Source organism: Lissotriton helveticus, chromosome 11, assembly GCF_964261635.1.
Source record: "Lissotriton helveticus chromosome 11, aLisHel1.1, whole genome shotgun sequence".
Lineage (NCBI taxonomy): Eukaryota > Metazoa > Chordata > Amphibia > Caudata > Salamandridae > Lissotriton > Lissotriton helveticus.
In genome coordinates, this window is record NC_136072.1 from 838,197,591 (window position 1) to 838,214,330 (window position 16,740).

General features: G+C 47.9%; 1 protein-coding gene across 1 annotated transcript in view; it reads right to left on the bottom strand.

Moving 5' to 3' along the window:
* The window catches only part of LOC144791234 (transmembrane protein 17B-like), a 422,992-nt gene that overhangs the window by 14,052 nt on the left and 392,200 nt on the right, over nt 1–16,740 (bottom strand). Inside the window, exon 3 of the mRNA XM_078665886.1 lies at nt 6,352–6,465. Coding sequence (XP_078522012.1) covers nt 6,352–6,465 — 114 coding nt within the window. The remainder of the gene's footprint in view (nt 1–6,351; nt 6,466–16,740) is intronic.

Genomic DNA, 16,740 nt, shown 5'->3' on the forward strand with positions numbered 1-16,740 from the left:
GTTCCCGAAGCCCATCGTGATCCTTTGCTCTGCACTTCCTACCGACCCATCACCCTTCTGACCACGGATTGCAAAATTCTAGGGCAAATCCTAGCAGACAGACTCGCGGAAATTCTCCCCAGGCTGATACATCCGGATCAGAGTGAATTCGTCCCAGGGAGAAATACCTACCAGAATCTACGCCGACTGTTCCAGGTCCAGGACAGGGTGCGGGACAGGTTCCCACGAGCAGTGTGCCTCCTACTGGACCTCGAGAAGGCGTTTGACACCTTGGCGTGTCAATATCTCTTCGGGGTACTTAGGAAGGTGGGCGTAGGACCCCAATTCATCGCATACACACGGCTGTTATATACTGACATCACCACAAGGGTACGAATAGGCCGCTTGGTCTCCTCTCCCATCCCGATCATGAGCGGTATATGCCAGGGGTGCCCCCTGCCCCTGTCATTTTTGCCATTGCTATGGTGCCGCTGGCAGCGCGGCTGCGAGAAGTAGGCACACACTGGGGTATCCCATTGGGGGGCTGCATGCACTGCGTCTCCCTCTACGCGGATGACCTCCTTATTTATGTCAGGGACTTTACCGCAGAACTCACCACCATCTGGACCACACTCACAGATTTCGAGAGGGCTGCGGGAATACGGGAGAATTGGGAGAAATCCTCTATCTACCCCCTGCACCCGAATACCCCACACAGGGAAATTTGTCTGGGAGATGCCTCACTGGCATGGACGGGGGACCCCCGGCGCTATTTAGGAATCAGACTCTACCATGCGCCCCGGGATCTCTTGGAGGGTAATCACTACCGAGCCCTCCGGAGTCTTTAAGGCCAAATCGGCTTCTGGCGGACCCTACCCTTGGCTCCCATTGGGAGGGTAACCTTGTCAAAAATGATCATGGTGCCTAGGCTCCTCTATTACTTTGCAAATATCCCAGTTGTTCCACCGCAGACCTTCTTTCAAGAGTTGAATTCATTACTAATCTCCCTGATCTGTGGGAAAGGCCGCTGCAGAGTTGCCCTGTCGGCGCTGCAGCTGCCTCGCGATAAGGGAGGGATGGGCACCCCATCATTTGAAGCCTATTTTTTAGCGGCGCAGCTGCAGTGGCTATCACGCTGGACCACGCAGCTTGACCTGAGAGAAACTGAGACCCAAGACGGGCAACTGACGGTTCCGGAGCTGACCCGACTGCTACTCCCGGGCACAAGGCCCAACCCGGCTCATCCGCTGTTGGTCAAGGTGGCCAGATCCTGTACAATGCGGATTCACCGCATGTCTAAGGAGACGCCGGTGTATTCCCCATTTCTGCCTCTGGCGGGACTTCCAAAAGGGCATGAGTTCTACACCGCAGGAGAACTTAAGATCTGGACCGACCACCAGCTCACCGAAACGGAGACCCTGTTTTCCAACGGTCAATTGATCTCCTGCGCAGACCTGGCCGAGGAGAGAGGGCTCCCGGCCGGCCAATTCCTGATGCATCGGCAACTGGTGGCAGACTGTAGGTGGACCTGGGATCTCAGAGACAGAGAGCTTGTGACTCACCCGGTGTTACACACACTACTTCATATGGGATCTGGCAAACATCATGTCACATGGATCTATAAATCCATCATAGAACTCACACACGTATCGCTGTCGAGACTGCGGCTCCGCTGGGAGGAGGATTTAGGCCGTAACCTTCATGATAGGGAGTGGCTGACAAACCTAGAACATCTAAAAAAAGTGTCCCGCAACCAAAGATTCAAAAACGTCCAGTTCAACATACTACACCGCGCTTACCTAACACCGGCACGGCTTAAGCGTTTCTACCTGACATCCCATTTTGAATGCCCCCGTAGTCATACACCGGACGCCCCTTTCTTCACATGTTTTGGACATGCCCCAGATTACAAATCCTCTGGACGATGGTACACACTACACTGCAAACAGTCACCGGCCTAACAGATTTCCACACATGGGAGGCCTGGGCCCTAGGCACCTTTAAGCATAATAAACGAAAGAAGGTAGAGACCAAATTTGCGCTGCTAGCCATATTGTTAGCGAAACGCAGTATAGCAATGCACTGGCGCACGACTGAGGTTCCCCCAATGGCAGCTTGGTGGGGGGCGGTAAAGAAATGGGCCGCAGCCAAGGAAGACCTTATCCGCCAGGAGGAAGCCAGCTGCATACGACGGCGTCCTATCTCATTAGAATGGGCGATGCTCCTACATAATTTTGAGCAAGCGCACACTGCCGGTACAGAACCCACGCAGGACCCGCAGGTGACACCAGGATCACACGTCTCCTCACCCGTCCAGGCGCGTTCGCCTCTGCCCCACCAGCCCCCCCTAAACCACCTTCCTGGATTCGCACCATCGGTCAGGATAGAACAAAATATCTGAAGTTAGTGGATTGACAAGGAGCATCACCACTCTGGCTCCTACCTTATGCGCCCACAAGCCCCTCCTTCCTCCCCCCTGATCCCGTACTCCCTGAGTTATGAGTCTCCTAGTTCAGTTAGAACCTGGATTACCATTTCACGATACCCTTTACAAGGGACTTTGGACTAGAGACTGTCATACAGGTCAGAGTACTGAGGTGCTCATACCACCGACTGCTTCTTCGCTGCCTCCCGGCATCTCGGGCAAAGGCGGTAGGGAGGCCCCTCCTCCATCAGTTAATGAGCCAATTGCTTGATGAATTACTACACTACCACTAGTCATGTTAACGGGACTAATTAAATGTAAAATTGCAGCAGTTGAGAATAATTATTGTATGACATGTATGAAATGTAAAATCCAATAAAAAGGTTTACAAAAAAAAAAGGAGGATTACTGCCATTGAAAGGGAGTTCTTCCTGAAAAGTGGCAGGCCTGAGCTGACTATTGGCTGCTGTGTGGCACCCTGAAGTGTGCTCTCCAAGGGTTTATTGGCTTACCCCCTGTTCTTTCAGAGGTCCCAGGGACATAAAAAAATCTCCTTCAAGGGACACCCACCATCTACTTGTGGTGGCATCTGGATAGCTGAGCCCTCTTAAATTCCCACATCGTCTGCTGGAGCCTAACTGGCAGCGCGGCATGAGCGTGGAACTAAGAATTGTGTCCGAAGACCGAATAGCCCCCAAAGCCCTCATCTAAGGCTTGTAACCCCCGCATCGTTGTGACCTCGGCATGCGTAAGCGGTAAAGCATAAAGTTGGTAATGAGCGGAGTCGCCAGTTGCGGGATCTAGTGAGGCCCACTTTCTTGATTGTGCTGCTTCTCATGCAACACGCCGACTGCATGGTCATTGCATGCGGTGTCCAATTCACAGGTTGCGACCCTTAGAGGTGGGCGTAACTGTGGTAGTGGCTCATTGTACCTCATGAGGCATTGCTAAACTTATGCCTGTGTGTGTGACCGGAATTGCGTGGTGCGACCAATATCAATGCACACCAGACGTTGTGCCTCCTTTCCAGGGAGGTGCAGAATTTGCAACTCTTCATTGTGTGACTGAAATGGTCTGGTGCAACCTAAATCAACGTGGACCATATCAACGATTGTCTGGATGCGACTCTGATCGAAGTGTACATGACGGGGTGAATCCTTCTTCCGAGAGGCCTCCCTAATTTATTCTCCATTCTATTGTTCTCTTTATGGCCCTCAGAACAGCGGGCCAACTGCCCTCTCTTCATCTGCCCCCCCACAACCTTGTGTTGCCAGGTAGCATTGCTTGTCTTGTGCCTGGGTGATGCAAGGGATTGACTGGGCTGGAGGAACGCTTCCGAGAACAATCAGCTGCAGGTCAAGAGACTGCGTGACACCCCTGTTTTTCGCAGAACTGGGCTGGTGCAAGAAGGCCCTTGTGGAACCCTTTTGAGTGACTAACTATTGCCCCCAGCGCGCTTCTGCTCCGCATCCGATGGGTGAACTTCCCAAGGGGTGGCCAACCCACGTTTGATGGCTGGCTCCTAATTAGTCCTGCTACCTACCCCCACCTGCTTCCCCAGGACACTGACTACGTGTGACTTTGGCTGCATGCAGCCTATTGTCTGAGGGGAGGACATATTATCTCCAATCTGTGGGTGTAGGATAGTCGGGGTGAGTTGGAGGGTGGGCGAGGCTTGGGCCACGGGGTCTGCAGTGTGATCTCAATCGACCTTCTGGGTATCTGTTGCACTGCATTAGGGTGCTGAGTGCCTATGTGTTGGAGCGCGTTCTGTACAGACCTGCCTGATATCCATTGCACTACGTATCGGTGTGGAGTGAGTGTGTGTGTTGGAGTGACATTCTACGGAATGCCTGTGCTTCACGGCAATGGCCAGCGGTGTTGCCTTACACGTTGATTTCTTGCTAGAAGAGTACTACCTTTGAGATTGGTTTTAACTGCGCACCCTCAGCCCACAGTGCTGCTAAAAAGTGTTACAGTTCTTTGTATGTACATATTTCTGATATTGAAGTTACACAGGGTGCACCCACTAACTGTGTTGTATTGAATTTTAAGAATTGCTATGGTGGGCCTGGGGTTAACAACCTGCTGCACCGCATAAAGGTTCAGGGTGGTTGGAATAGGATCTGTCCCAAGTGTGCATATTATTGGTGTCGTTTCAACGCGGTTGGACCTAGTAATATTTCCAAGTGTGATTTATGCACCAAAATACATGATGTTCCTGTTGTGTTGATTGTGTGTGTTGAGTACAAACTTTATTTACATACATCACTTGTGAAGTCTCTTTTGTTACACTCAGCATACTTATCATGAGTAAGTGCTGTGCCAATGCTTACACATTGCGTCAGTGATAAGCCTGTCTGCTCAGTGCCAAGCTATCCATGGGTGAGCATAGGTTATACAGTGTGTGTAATCACCCGCCCCTGGCAGGAGTGATAGGTTCTGCTTGGTGGGGGCCTCGCCTCAGTCAACCAGAAAGTGCCAGTTCCAACAATCATGTTTTATCATATTAAGCGGCCGATTACAATGTCGTCAGGAAAGCATTCCCACCAAATCGGGATAGGAATGCTTTCTGAATGATTCATATTCAGGGAGTCCTACTGACTGATTACGATGGTTACGGACTCGGTTCGGTCGGATTTCCATTGACTTCAATGGGAGCCTGTGTTCCCAATGAGAACACAGTTTCCCATTTAAAAAAGGGTGCGTGGGGAAAACCTTGCACCCTGTGGCTGTCACCCCATGGTGCCTGCCACACTGTGCATGTTTGGGAAGGGGGCTCCTTTGGGTATCCCCACAGGTCTAATCTGGAGGCCTATGGGTGAAAGTCCGATTCCAATAACCGTTTATTCTTGGCCAAACCGAGTTTGAACAGCCGTCCAAATCGGTCATCATACTCTCTCGTTAGGAAACTGTCTCCATTGGGCTGAACGTTTCAGCTCTGAATAACTCCTGATGCCTGAATCCCGTTCGGAAGCGATTCAGACAGCCCAGACAGCTTCCTTGCATCGTAATTGGTTGTCTGGAAAGGTGACCGATTCGGTCCGGAACATAGGTCCTGAATCAGATTCGCAGTATCCGAATCCCGTTCGGAGCCTTTCCTGACAACATCCTAATCGACCCCTAAGTGTGCAAAAGCAGTGTTATTTTCTACTCAACATAGAAAGTTGTACATAAACTATTTTACTTAGGGAGTTGGAATGGACGGTGTGAATAAAATTGTGTTTTTGAGCTTCCATACAAGACAATTTCATTATTTGTTGTTGAATAACATCTTCTATTGGATTTTGTGAATGTGTATACTTTTCTGTCTAAAGAAATATTCAAAGGGATCTACTTTGTGTCACTGTGTTTTGAAATATCAAAGTACTGAAATAACATAGCCACAGAATGTGCTGCATTTTGCTGCACATTTTGTCTTTTTACTGCATAATTCAAGTGGACCTGCTTATAAATGATTGGCTTCAGCTCACCAGATAATACCATCAGGGTCTTCCGCCAGCCCCACTGAGACACTGATCCACACATTTCTACCTGGACTCTGCAAGTTCTGTGCAGGAGGAGGGTTAGCACTGGTGATGGCTGAGGTTACCCAGATCAGTTTCTTTTTGCATTGCAGGCAGGTATTTACCATCTTGTTAAGCCTTTTATAAAACCATGACGACAAGCCACAGGCTCCAAAGAAACCACCTGGGTCGAATAAGATACTCGAACATACCTCTTAAACTTGAGAGGTCTGCCCCTACAAATAGAGTTTCTGAGAAGTTTAATCTCTTATTGCACTGGGAAATTATTCGAGATTTCATTTTTCAGTGGTGGTAATAGACTTTAAACTTAATATTGACTGCTTTAAAAAAAACTAAAAAACGTTACGCCTCGTTTCAATCCCAATGAGTTTCAGTGAAATTAATACCTTGGAGAAATTTGAATTTGAACCCACAACTCACCTTTTCTTGTAAGTTTCCAATGTATCCGAGGTAGAGTCGCAGGCCCTCCACCACAGTGATCATCACGACTGCTGTAACAAGAAGAAACTGATAGTGGTAGGGCAGAAATTCATACTAGAAAAAGGAAAGAAGGGCATTGTTTTGAGAAATAAAATATCTTCAAGTCCATGAGAACATTTCTGTATAAGGTGAATCCGAAATGTAGATATGCCACAGCACTAGTCTATACATATCTTTAGATTATATGCCTTGCAACAAGCCGCTATAATAATGTCCTAGTCCATGAGGGATCTTTGAGTCCTTTATCACCTCTTTTGTTCTCAGAGTCAGCGTGTTTCTCTGTCATAGATAACCTTTTTCGTTCTTAGAGGCAACATGTCTTGGTATCTAGAGAGAGGAAGCAATATGGAAGCCCAATGTGAAACTAAAGGCAAAGGTTTCAGGAATGTGCTCATCTTTACAAGTGGAAATTCAGAAGACCAACGTTCAGGATGTTGACATCTCTATTTTTGTGGGTTTTATTTTGACCAATTGGCATTTGTTCACTCATTGATGGACAGGACACAGAGAAGTAACTTAGTAAATGTGTACCCTTAGTTATTGTAAAGTTGCTCACTGTGTACTACCAAAATATCGCGCTTTTACATTGGCCTACAAAAATATCGACTACCACCATATTGTCAAAATAGGTATGTTTGGCAAATATAGATTGATTACTCTTAGCACTACATCAACACACCTTAACAATGCACATATGTTCAAGGTACATAGAGATGGAGTTAATAGTAACTCTATATTCACCTACATAGTGGTAGCTGATATTCTGCAGTCAAGACCTTTTGAAGGTGAATATTTCTGATTTTGATATTCTGACATGTAATCCAGCCTAGTTGCAATCAGACTACAAGTGACTCTTGTGCTGTATAATTTTGAGGCCATTCTTCCATACTGGTGGGATGTCCAGCTGCAGGCTGGGAACCAAGCACGTTTGCAAAGCATGGGTGTGTTTATTTTTGTTAAAACAGAAGTCCAGGAACAGAACATCCATCTCCTCCCGGACCCACTAAACTCCCATAACCGAGCCTCCTGAGCCCAGGTTAAACTCTCCCTCTGTACCACAAATCAGCTGCACACATAGGCATGGGGTGGTGTAAGTAGACGGAAACATTGGACTAAGAATTATCAGCACAGAGGCCGCTTCTATACCCATGGATGTGCAAAAACGGATTTCTTTGTAGAAGCTCCATTGATACTATCCACAGGGATCAATTCTGAGGATTTCAGTCTTGGTCCCTTCATTCTTTTTTACCTGAAGAGATCATATCTAACTAAACTTGTTAAGATTATTTATTCATGATTGTTAATTCTCTAGATTGCAGCGGAGATCCCAGCCAAATCATTCATCCCCCATATCAATGCATGATTCTTAGGACGTCTGAACGTGCAGCAGATCACCTTCCATGTGACATCAATTAATGGCATTTCATTCTTTGTTGCCATCACCTCCAGTGTATCTGGGTGTAGAAAGTGCACTCTAAAGGATCCATCAATTATTGACTCCTCTTTCTTCGTATCATCCCTGATATGTCTCAATGCCAGTAGTTCACTCCTCATATTTGCTCATTGATTGGCTCCTCTAAGTCTCCAGCCTTCTTCTAGTCAATCTGGAATACTTCACAAAGTCAATGTTACCCATATTATGAAAATCTGAGAGGGCTATGTAAAGAATCCAGGACACCATGTACTTGAAGGTTAGTTTACTGTCACCTGGTAAGGTAGCCTTCTCCAGGTCCCATTAAGGTAGTACCTACCAATTTACACCAACATTCCAGAACTCCAGCTCTCTACTCCGGCTGCCAAGATTGACCATACCACACTTCTCTCCCCTTAACACTTATAACAAAATAATTACCAGAACATTGTGAATAACATAAGGAAAACAAATGCCCATATTATAAATTACATGCTGCATCATATTCCAGAAGTACTCACATAAGCACTTAATAAATATCAACAATTAAGGCACGTTTACCCCACAGTATAGTCTTTTAGTTTTACAGGCTGTACAATGGTTCTACCACATGCTACTGTTGCAAGAGTGGAGGGGTTTCAGATCAGTCTCTGGCGCATCAATAATAAGCTCTACTCAGAATAGGGATATTCATAAATTGTCTTGAATTGCCCGTTAAGCTATACCCACTCCTAGAGGATCATTCTCATCTTTACATCAAATATATGTAATTTTTCCATTAACCGTAGGGGACGACCATTGGAATAATAGAATCATGAAATTCACTGATAAAAGATTAGGAATATTAGCCATACATTCCATTTTATATATTTTGTTTGTAAAGATGTTTCTGGCTTTCCTATTGGGTATAGTCACTAATAACCTCGGGAAGAGGAGGGATCTGGGAGCCAAAGAAGAGTATCCAGATAAAAAAGTTATAGTCGGAATATGCTTCTGTCATGCAGGAGAGAAATTGGATGTAAGGACTCAGGTTGTTGTTAGAACCCAAACACGGTCAGGGAAGATGAACCATGAGGCTCACACTTATGTGGGTGACCAGTGTGATCCTGTACTGAAAGGAATGGGGCCCGGTCAAGTGTGAGTTATGACAATTAAATCCAATCAATTCTTTGTCTGCACTTAAACCAAGGAGCAGAGGCAGGCCATCAGGCATCCTACACAGGTCTGTTGATAAGGGGTTTATAACACTGTAGATGGTAGGCAGCAGTAACCTGTGTGTGTTGTGTTCTGCAGTGCATACCACTGCTAAGACTCCACCATGACCTCCTCGTCCGTCTTCCTCGCCACAGTAATCACATATGAGCCTCTGACTCCACACAGAACTCCAAGCATATAAAAACAGCGCTCTAGTCTCCCCTCCCTCATCCAAGATGGCCCCCAGTGGCTCCATCCAATCCCATAAAGGGATACTCAGACAGCAACACGACCTGTTCTTTTTTTCTGCACTTCTCCAAGTGCTGTGTTCCCTGCTGGTCAGGTGAGTGGGGCTAGGATCTTGCTTTAGCAGTCCCTTGCAGCCTCGGGTATTTAGTTGGGGGGAAGTTAGTTTCTATTTGTTATTAATTGTTTATTCCCCCTTTCTTTTGCCGAGCGCCTTGTCCAGCCTAGCGGACTTTTGGTGCTCCTTTTTATGCGGGTTCGCATGGGGTTCCCGCTTCGTGATGGCCGCGCCTACGCTTGCTGCTCAGCGGGAGGTTGTTATCGGTGCGCGCCTCTTCCGACCGCGCGTCCTGCTTTTGGGACTCTGCACGGTCGGATGTTTTTTCTTTGCCGGCACTTGCTGCCTAGCGGCGATTTGCTCCGGTGCACGTCCCTTTCCGGCCGCGCGTCCTGCTCCTGGCACTCTGCGCGGTCGGGTGTTTTTTCATTGCCGGCGTTAGCTGCCTCGCTGCGGGTTACTATGTTGCATGCCCTTTTCCGACCGCGCGTCCTGATTCTGGGACTCTGCGCGGTCGGGTGTTTGTTCTCTTATCGGTGCTCGGTCTCTTGCCTGGGATTATTGTATCTCGGCTGGGTCGGAGTGTGGAGATTCCTTGATGGCATTTTTTACGGTCTGGGGCCTCATTAGCGGTGGATCGCGTTTCTTCCTGTTTTTTTGTACTTCCTTAGGGGGCGTGTCTTTGGTTGCTTGGCGACCTGCTGCCTTTTTAGGGGATCAGGTGTTTTCTATCCCTTGCTCTCAGTTCTTTGCTCGTGGCTGGTATCATGGAAGGTGGTTCTTCTGATTTGTCTGTTCCTGTCTCCTTGGAGGCTTCTGGGATGTCTGTTCCTTCGATGGATTTGTTGCAGAAAATGATCAATTCTGCGGTTGCTGCTGCATTGCATGACAGGGCTCCTGTTCCTCCTGACAAAAGAGTGCGAGTTGATGACGTTCCAGCTGTTGACTCTGACGCTGAGGAGGAGGTTAATGTAAAAGGTCGTTTTGTGCAGGGGGCCGACCTTAAGGAAGTCCTATGTCACATACGCAGGAACTTGGTTTTCCCTGAATCTGTGGTTCCTATGGAGGAGGAATTATTTTCGCAGTATCAGCGTCCTGAGCCTGATTCGTTGCCCCTTCATTCTTCTGTGTTGAAGGTGTTGGAAACTGAATGGAAGGATGTAGACAAAGGTATCTTTCCACGTTTCCTGAATAAACGGTATCCTCTGCAGGATTTTTCAGTCAAGTTTCCTTCCTCGGTCAAGGTGGATTCCTTGATGGTCAGTATGACGTCCCATGGGTCTGTGGTCTCTGAAGATTACTCCCCTGCTGACCCTGTGGATCGGAAGATGGATGGTGCGGTGAAGCGCACTTTTGCGGCTGCTAACTTTCTATTAGGGCGGCGGCCTATTCTTCTTACGCCATCCAGTCCTTGCTGAAGGATTTTCAGTCGCTGTCAGAATTGTTGGACCAGGGGGAGGATGTATCTTCTACCCTGGTGATGATGGAGCAGCAGGTTCGCCTGCTTTCGGATGTCTCCTTTGATTCTTTGGGGGCGGCGGCTGCTGCGGCTGGGTCTTCTGTGGCTGCGAGGCATCAATTGTGGCTTCGTTCCTGGAAGGCTGATGCTGCGCAGAAAAGTCTCCTGATGAAGATCCCTTTTTCTGGGGTTAAGCTTTTTGGTTCGCCTTTGGAGGAGATGGTGAAGAAGACGGCGGAGGGCCGTAAGCTCCTTGCTCCTGAGCAGACTGGTCGCTTCCGTTCCTTTGGTTCTCAGAGGGCTTTTGGTCCTTCTAGGATGGGTCGTGCTGGTCAGCCCTTTCGTGGAAGGGGGCGTGGCCGGAGTGCTCCTTCCTTTGATAAATCCCGGTTCTCCGGTGCTTCTTCCACCTCCACTCCTGCTTCCAAGTCCTGGCTGGATCGCTCCTGGTGTAGGTCCGGTTGGGGGTCGCCTCACTTACTTCATGGATTCTTGGCGCAAGACTGTGTCAGATCAGTGGGTGCTGCAGGTGGTGTCAGACGGTGTTCGTCTTGGATTTTCCCGGACTCCCCCTGACTGTTTCAGGTCCACTCCTTGTCCCAGGGACGCTTTGAAGCATGTGGCTCTTTTGGAGGGTGTGGAGTCCCTTGTTCTGAAGGGGGCCGTGGTTCCCGTGCCCGACGATCAGTTAGGGTTGGAGGTCTATTCCATCCTCTTTCTGGTGACGAAACGCACAGGGGATCTCAGGCCTGTGATGGATTTAAAGTGGGTGAATACTTTCGTTCCTCATCAGTCCTTCAAGATGGTCTCCCTCCAGGTGATCCTTCCTCTGATCTCTCAAGGAGATTTTCTGGCCCCATAGACTTGAAAGATGCTTATCTGCATGTGCCTGTTCACCCGGATTCTCAGAGGTTTCTCCGTTTCTGCATTCTGGGTCGTCATTATAAATTCCAGGTATTACCTTTTGGCCTCTGCTCTTCACCCAGAATTTTTACTAAGGTTCTGGCTCCTCTTATTGGACATTTACATGGGGAGGGCATTAGTGTTTTTCCTTATCTGGACGACATTTTAATTTCTGCTTCTTCTCTTTCTAAGGCGGAGTTGCATGTCCAGAGAGTGTGCCATGTCCTGGAGCATCACGGTTTCCTCGAGAATGTGCCGAAGTCCTCCCTGGTTCCTGCGCAGGAATTGACTTTCATTGGGGCTCTGTTCAAGACTCGTTTGGGGATGGTGTTCCTGCCCCCTCCCCGGATTCTGTCCCTGATGTCTGCAGTTCGTTCCCTGTTGCTGGGGCATTCTCATCCTGTGAGCCTGTGGTTGAGGGTTCAGGGTCTGATGTCGGCGTCTTTGTTGACGGTGCCGTGGGCTCGCCTCCACATGTACCCGGTGGTGTCCCACATTTTGTCGCATTGGGACCCCTGTTCCCTCGATATAGGTGTTTTGGTTCCTATGTCACAGGATGTTCGGGTGGTCCTGAGCTGGACGTGGGTCATCTCTCTAGGGGCCGCCCCTTTCTGATTGTTCCCACCCACGTGGTCACTACCGATGCCAGCCTACTGGGGTGGGGTGCTACCCTGGGGGATTCGACGACTCAGGGAGTTTGGCCTCAGTCTGTGTTGTTGTGTTCCTCCAACTACAAGGAGCTGAAGGCCGTCTTTCTGGGTCTGTTGAATTTCTCGGATCTTCTTTGGGGTCAGCATGTGCAGATCCGAACGGACAATCAGGTGGTGATGTCTTATGTGACCCATCAAGGGGGGTGTAGGGTTCGCTCCCTCAGTTGCCTAGCCCGTCGGATTTGTTGTTGGGCGGAGGTGCATCTGGAGTCCCTGTCTGCCATTTACCTGCCTGGTGCGGAGAACACTGTGGCGGATTGTCTGAGCCGGGTGTTTCCTTCCATGGGATCCTTGTCCCTCACGTGGTGGATGTTCCGGAGGTTGCAGGTGATGTTTGGCTGTCCGATGGTGGACCTGTTTGCCTCCCGGGACAATGCCCAGATCCGATGCTTTTGCACGATTATGCCTTGCCGGGATGCCTGGAGGGTGGACGCGTTTTCGTTCCTTTGGCCGCGGGGTCTATTGTATGCGTTTCCACCTGTTCCCCTGATTCCAGCTGTGTTGCAGAAAATCAAGAGAAAGGGGTCCTTTGTGCTTCTGATTGCTCCGTGTTGGAAGCGTCGCCCTTGGTATCCCCTGCTGTTGGAATTGGCTGTATCTCCGGGATGGGCCTTGCCGTTCGTACCTTATCCTCTGATGGGTCCTCTTCTTCCTCTGCCTGTGTTCCGTTCCATGGGTCTGGAAGCCTGGCTCTTAAGAGGGATTCTCTGATTCATGAGGGTTGTTCTGTGACTGTGGCTGGGGTCATTCAACAGTCCCGGAGGCCTTCTACGCTTAAATCCTATACCAAGCATTGGGATAATTTTGCTTCTAGGTGTGTTGGTCGTGGGCTGTCCTTGGATTCTTTGGATCCGGCTCGCGTTCTGGATTTTCTGAATGATGGATTTGTGTTGGGCTTGGCCATTTCGACTCTTTGGGCTCAATGGGCCGCCATTCGGGCTTTTCATGTCCTCCCTTTGGTTTCAATTTCTCCATTCGTTGCTAGACTTTTTAAGTCTCTTTCTTTCCAACGCCCCCGTCCTATCATGTGTCCTCCTCCTTGGGACCTTCCTTTGGTTTTGCGTTCCTTGCAGTTGGCTCCTTTCGAGCCATTGGAATCGGTGGACTTGAAGTTTTTGACGCTCAAGGTGGTATTTCTTGTGGCACTTGCTTCTGCCAGGCGTATGGGTGAGTTGGGTGCCTTCCTTCGTTCTGCCCCATTTTTGTTGGTTTTGTCGGACCGTGTGGTCTTGCGCCCTCATCCTGCATTTATTCCTAAAGTGGATTCTTATTTTCACCGGTCTGCTGAGGTGGTTCTTCCTGTTCTTTGTCCTGATCCTTCCTCGGCTGAGGAATCCCTTTTGCACATCTTGGATGTTCTTCGTGCCTTATTGATTTATACCGCTTTTGGCCACCATAAGTGTGGCAGGGTATGCTCAGACGTGAGTCCCTTGCTCACTTCGTCACTGGATTCAAGCAAGCTGGGCTGAAGACGGCTGGAATGCCAGAAACCGGTCCTCGGAAGCTTGTTTCCGGTCCAGGGAAGACATGGCTTGGCAGTTCGGGCTGGACTGTTCCCATGAGGCACAGGGTCAGACTGATTTGCAAATAGCCATGTCTGAACTGGGGTGGCAGAGTGGGCTAAAGAACGGTGATGGATCAAACCCAGATCTTTTGACTGGGTGTGAGTGTTTGATTGATTCAGATGCTCCGTCCATCGCCACCCCCTTTTGTACCGCTTTTGGCCGCCATAAGTGTGGCAGGGTATGCTCAGACGTGAGTCCCTTGCTCACTTTGCCACTGGATTCAAGCAAGGCGGGCTGAAGACGGCTGGAATGCCAGAAACCGGTCCTCTGAAGCTTGTTTCCGGTCCAGGGAAGACATGGCTTGGCAGTTCGGGCTGGACTGTTCCCATGAGGCACAGGGTCAGACTGATTTGCATATAGCCATGTCTGAACTGGGGTGGCAGAGTGGGCTAAAGAATGGTGATGGATCAAACCCAGATCTTTTGACTGGGTGTGAGTGTTTGATTGATTCAGATGCTCCGTCCATCGCCACCCCCTTTTGTACCGATGGTGATATGAGGACAAAAGTTTGGAAGGAAAAAAAAGAAAAAGATTCAGTGTGGAAAGGATTTGAGTTGTGGCTAAAGGCTATGTTTTGGTGCAGAGCTGTGGTTTCTCGCTGCATAATGGCATATAATGGGTGTATTTGTTTACAGTGCAACGTGATTTCAGACATAACAATTATGTTCTGGTGCAGAGCTGTGGATTCTCGCTGTATTATGGCATATAATGGGTGTAATGGTTTTCAGTTCAGCGTGATTTCAGACATGCAGAGTCTAATTTAACTAGCCCTCGTGCATTTCATTACTGAAAGCTTCAACAAACAATCTAAATTGCCTCCCGCATGCTTTTTTTTGTATGGGTATTAATCTATCATGGGGGGAGGAGGAAAGAGGTAGCCATGCATCTTGCATGGAAATTGCAGGCCCTGGGAAACAGGATGGTGGTATTTGTTATGGAAAGATACAGTTTGCCTTCCCTGAGCCGATCTGGTTTCAGATTAGATCTGGCCAGCTCTGATCTTTCTAGTACGCACTGCAGGTGCAGGACGATATGCTCCTGCCTGGCACCATATAGTAGGGCAGAGGGTTAACATGCCTGCACCAAAGAACTTGTACCTTGACATCACCGACCTGTATTTTATGTAGATAGCTCAGTGGGTTATTGTTTTTTCAACAGAGATCCTTTTGTTACTGGTGGTTCAGCTGCACCTGTGGCTGAGCTGGAGTGTTGTCTAATAGCAGTTTTGACTCACCATAAAGTAGCACAGAGGGTTACAATGCATTCAACATAGATCAGTTGCTTTGGACTTGTTTCAAGATCTTCTTAGAAATTCTCGTTGCTCAAATGGATGTAATTTCTGATATTTATATCTTTCCCTGACATGTAATCCAGCCTAGTTGCAAGTGAACTACAAGTGACTCTTGTGCTGTAGACGTTTGTGCCGTTTCTTCCATATTGGTGGGCTGTCCAGCTGCAGGCTGGGAACCAAAGCACCTTTGCAAAGCATGGGTGTATTTCTTCTTTAAAAATTAAAGGTTCCGGAACAGAACAGCCGTCTCCTATCAGACCCACTAAATTTCCATAGCCTAACCCCCAGAGCCGAAGTTAAACTCTCCCTCTGAACCACAAATCAGCCTAATACATAGGCACAGGGTGCTGTAGGTATACCAAAACATGGCGACTAAGAAATATCTGCACAAAGGCCTGTTCTATACTCATAGATGTGCAAAAACGGATTTCTTTGTAGAAATTCCTTTGATACTTTCCACAGGAAGTGCAGTCTAAAGGATGAGTCAATCATTGGCTCCTCTTTCTTCGTATCATCCCTGATATGTCTCAATGCCAGTAGTTCACTCCTCATATTTGCTCATTCATTGGCTCCTCCAAGTCCCCAGCCTTCTTCTAGTCAATCTGGACCACTTCACTAAGTCATTGTTACCCATATTATGAAAATCTGAGAGGGCTATGTAAAGAATCCAGGACACCATGTACTAGTAGGTAAGTTTATTGTCACCTGGTAAGGGAGCCTTCTCCAGCTCCCAGTCAGGAATTAATTGCCAACTTACACCAATATCGAGAACCCCCAGCTCCCAACACCCGCTGCCATGATTGACCATATCACACTTCTCTCCCCTTAACACTTATACAAGATAATTACCAGAACATGATGAATAACAGAAGGAAAACAAATGCCCATATCATAAATTTCATGGTGCTTCATGTTCCAGAAGTACTCACATAGCACTTAATAAATATCAACAATTAAGGCACGTTTACCCCACAGTATTGTCTTTTAGTTTTACAGGCTGTACAATAGTTCTACCACAGGCTGCTGTCGCAAGAGTGGAGGGGTTTCAGATCAGCCTCTGGCACATCAACATTAAGCTATACTCAGAATAGGGGTATTAATCAGTTGGCTAGAATTGTCCTTTAAGCTATACCTACTCCTAGAGGATTATTCTTGTCTTTATGTCAAATACATGCAATTTTCCATTAAATGTATGGGCCGACCGTTGGAATAATAGATTAATGACATTCACTGATAAAAGATTAGGAATATTAGCCATACTTTCCATTTTATAGATTTTGTGTTTGTAAAGATGTTTCCAGCTTTCCTGTTGGGTATAGTCACTAATAACCTTGGGGAAGAGGAGGGATCTGGGAGCCAAAGAAAAGTATCCAGATAAACAAGCATTTACAATGCAATAGGTCTCGCATTTACGCGAGTTTGAGCTCTTGACATTGCAAATGACAATGCCTTTTAATTTTGTTTTCGTTTTTAAAACATAAATAAAAAGCAG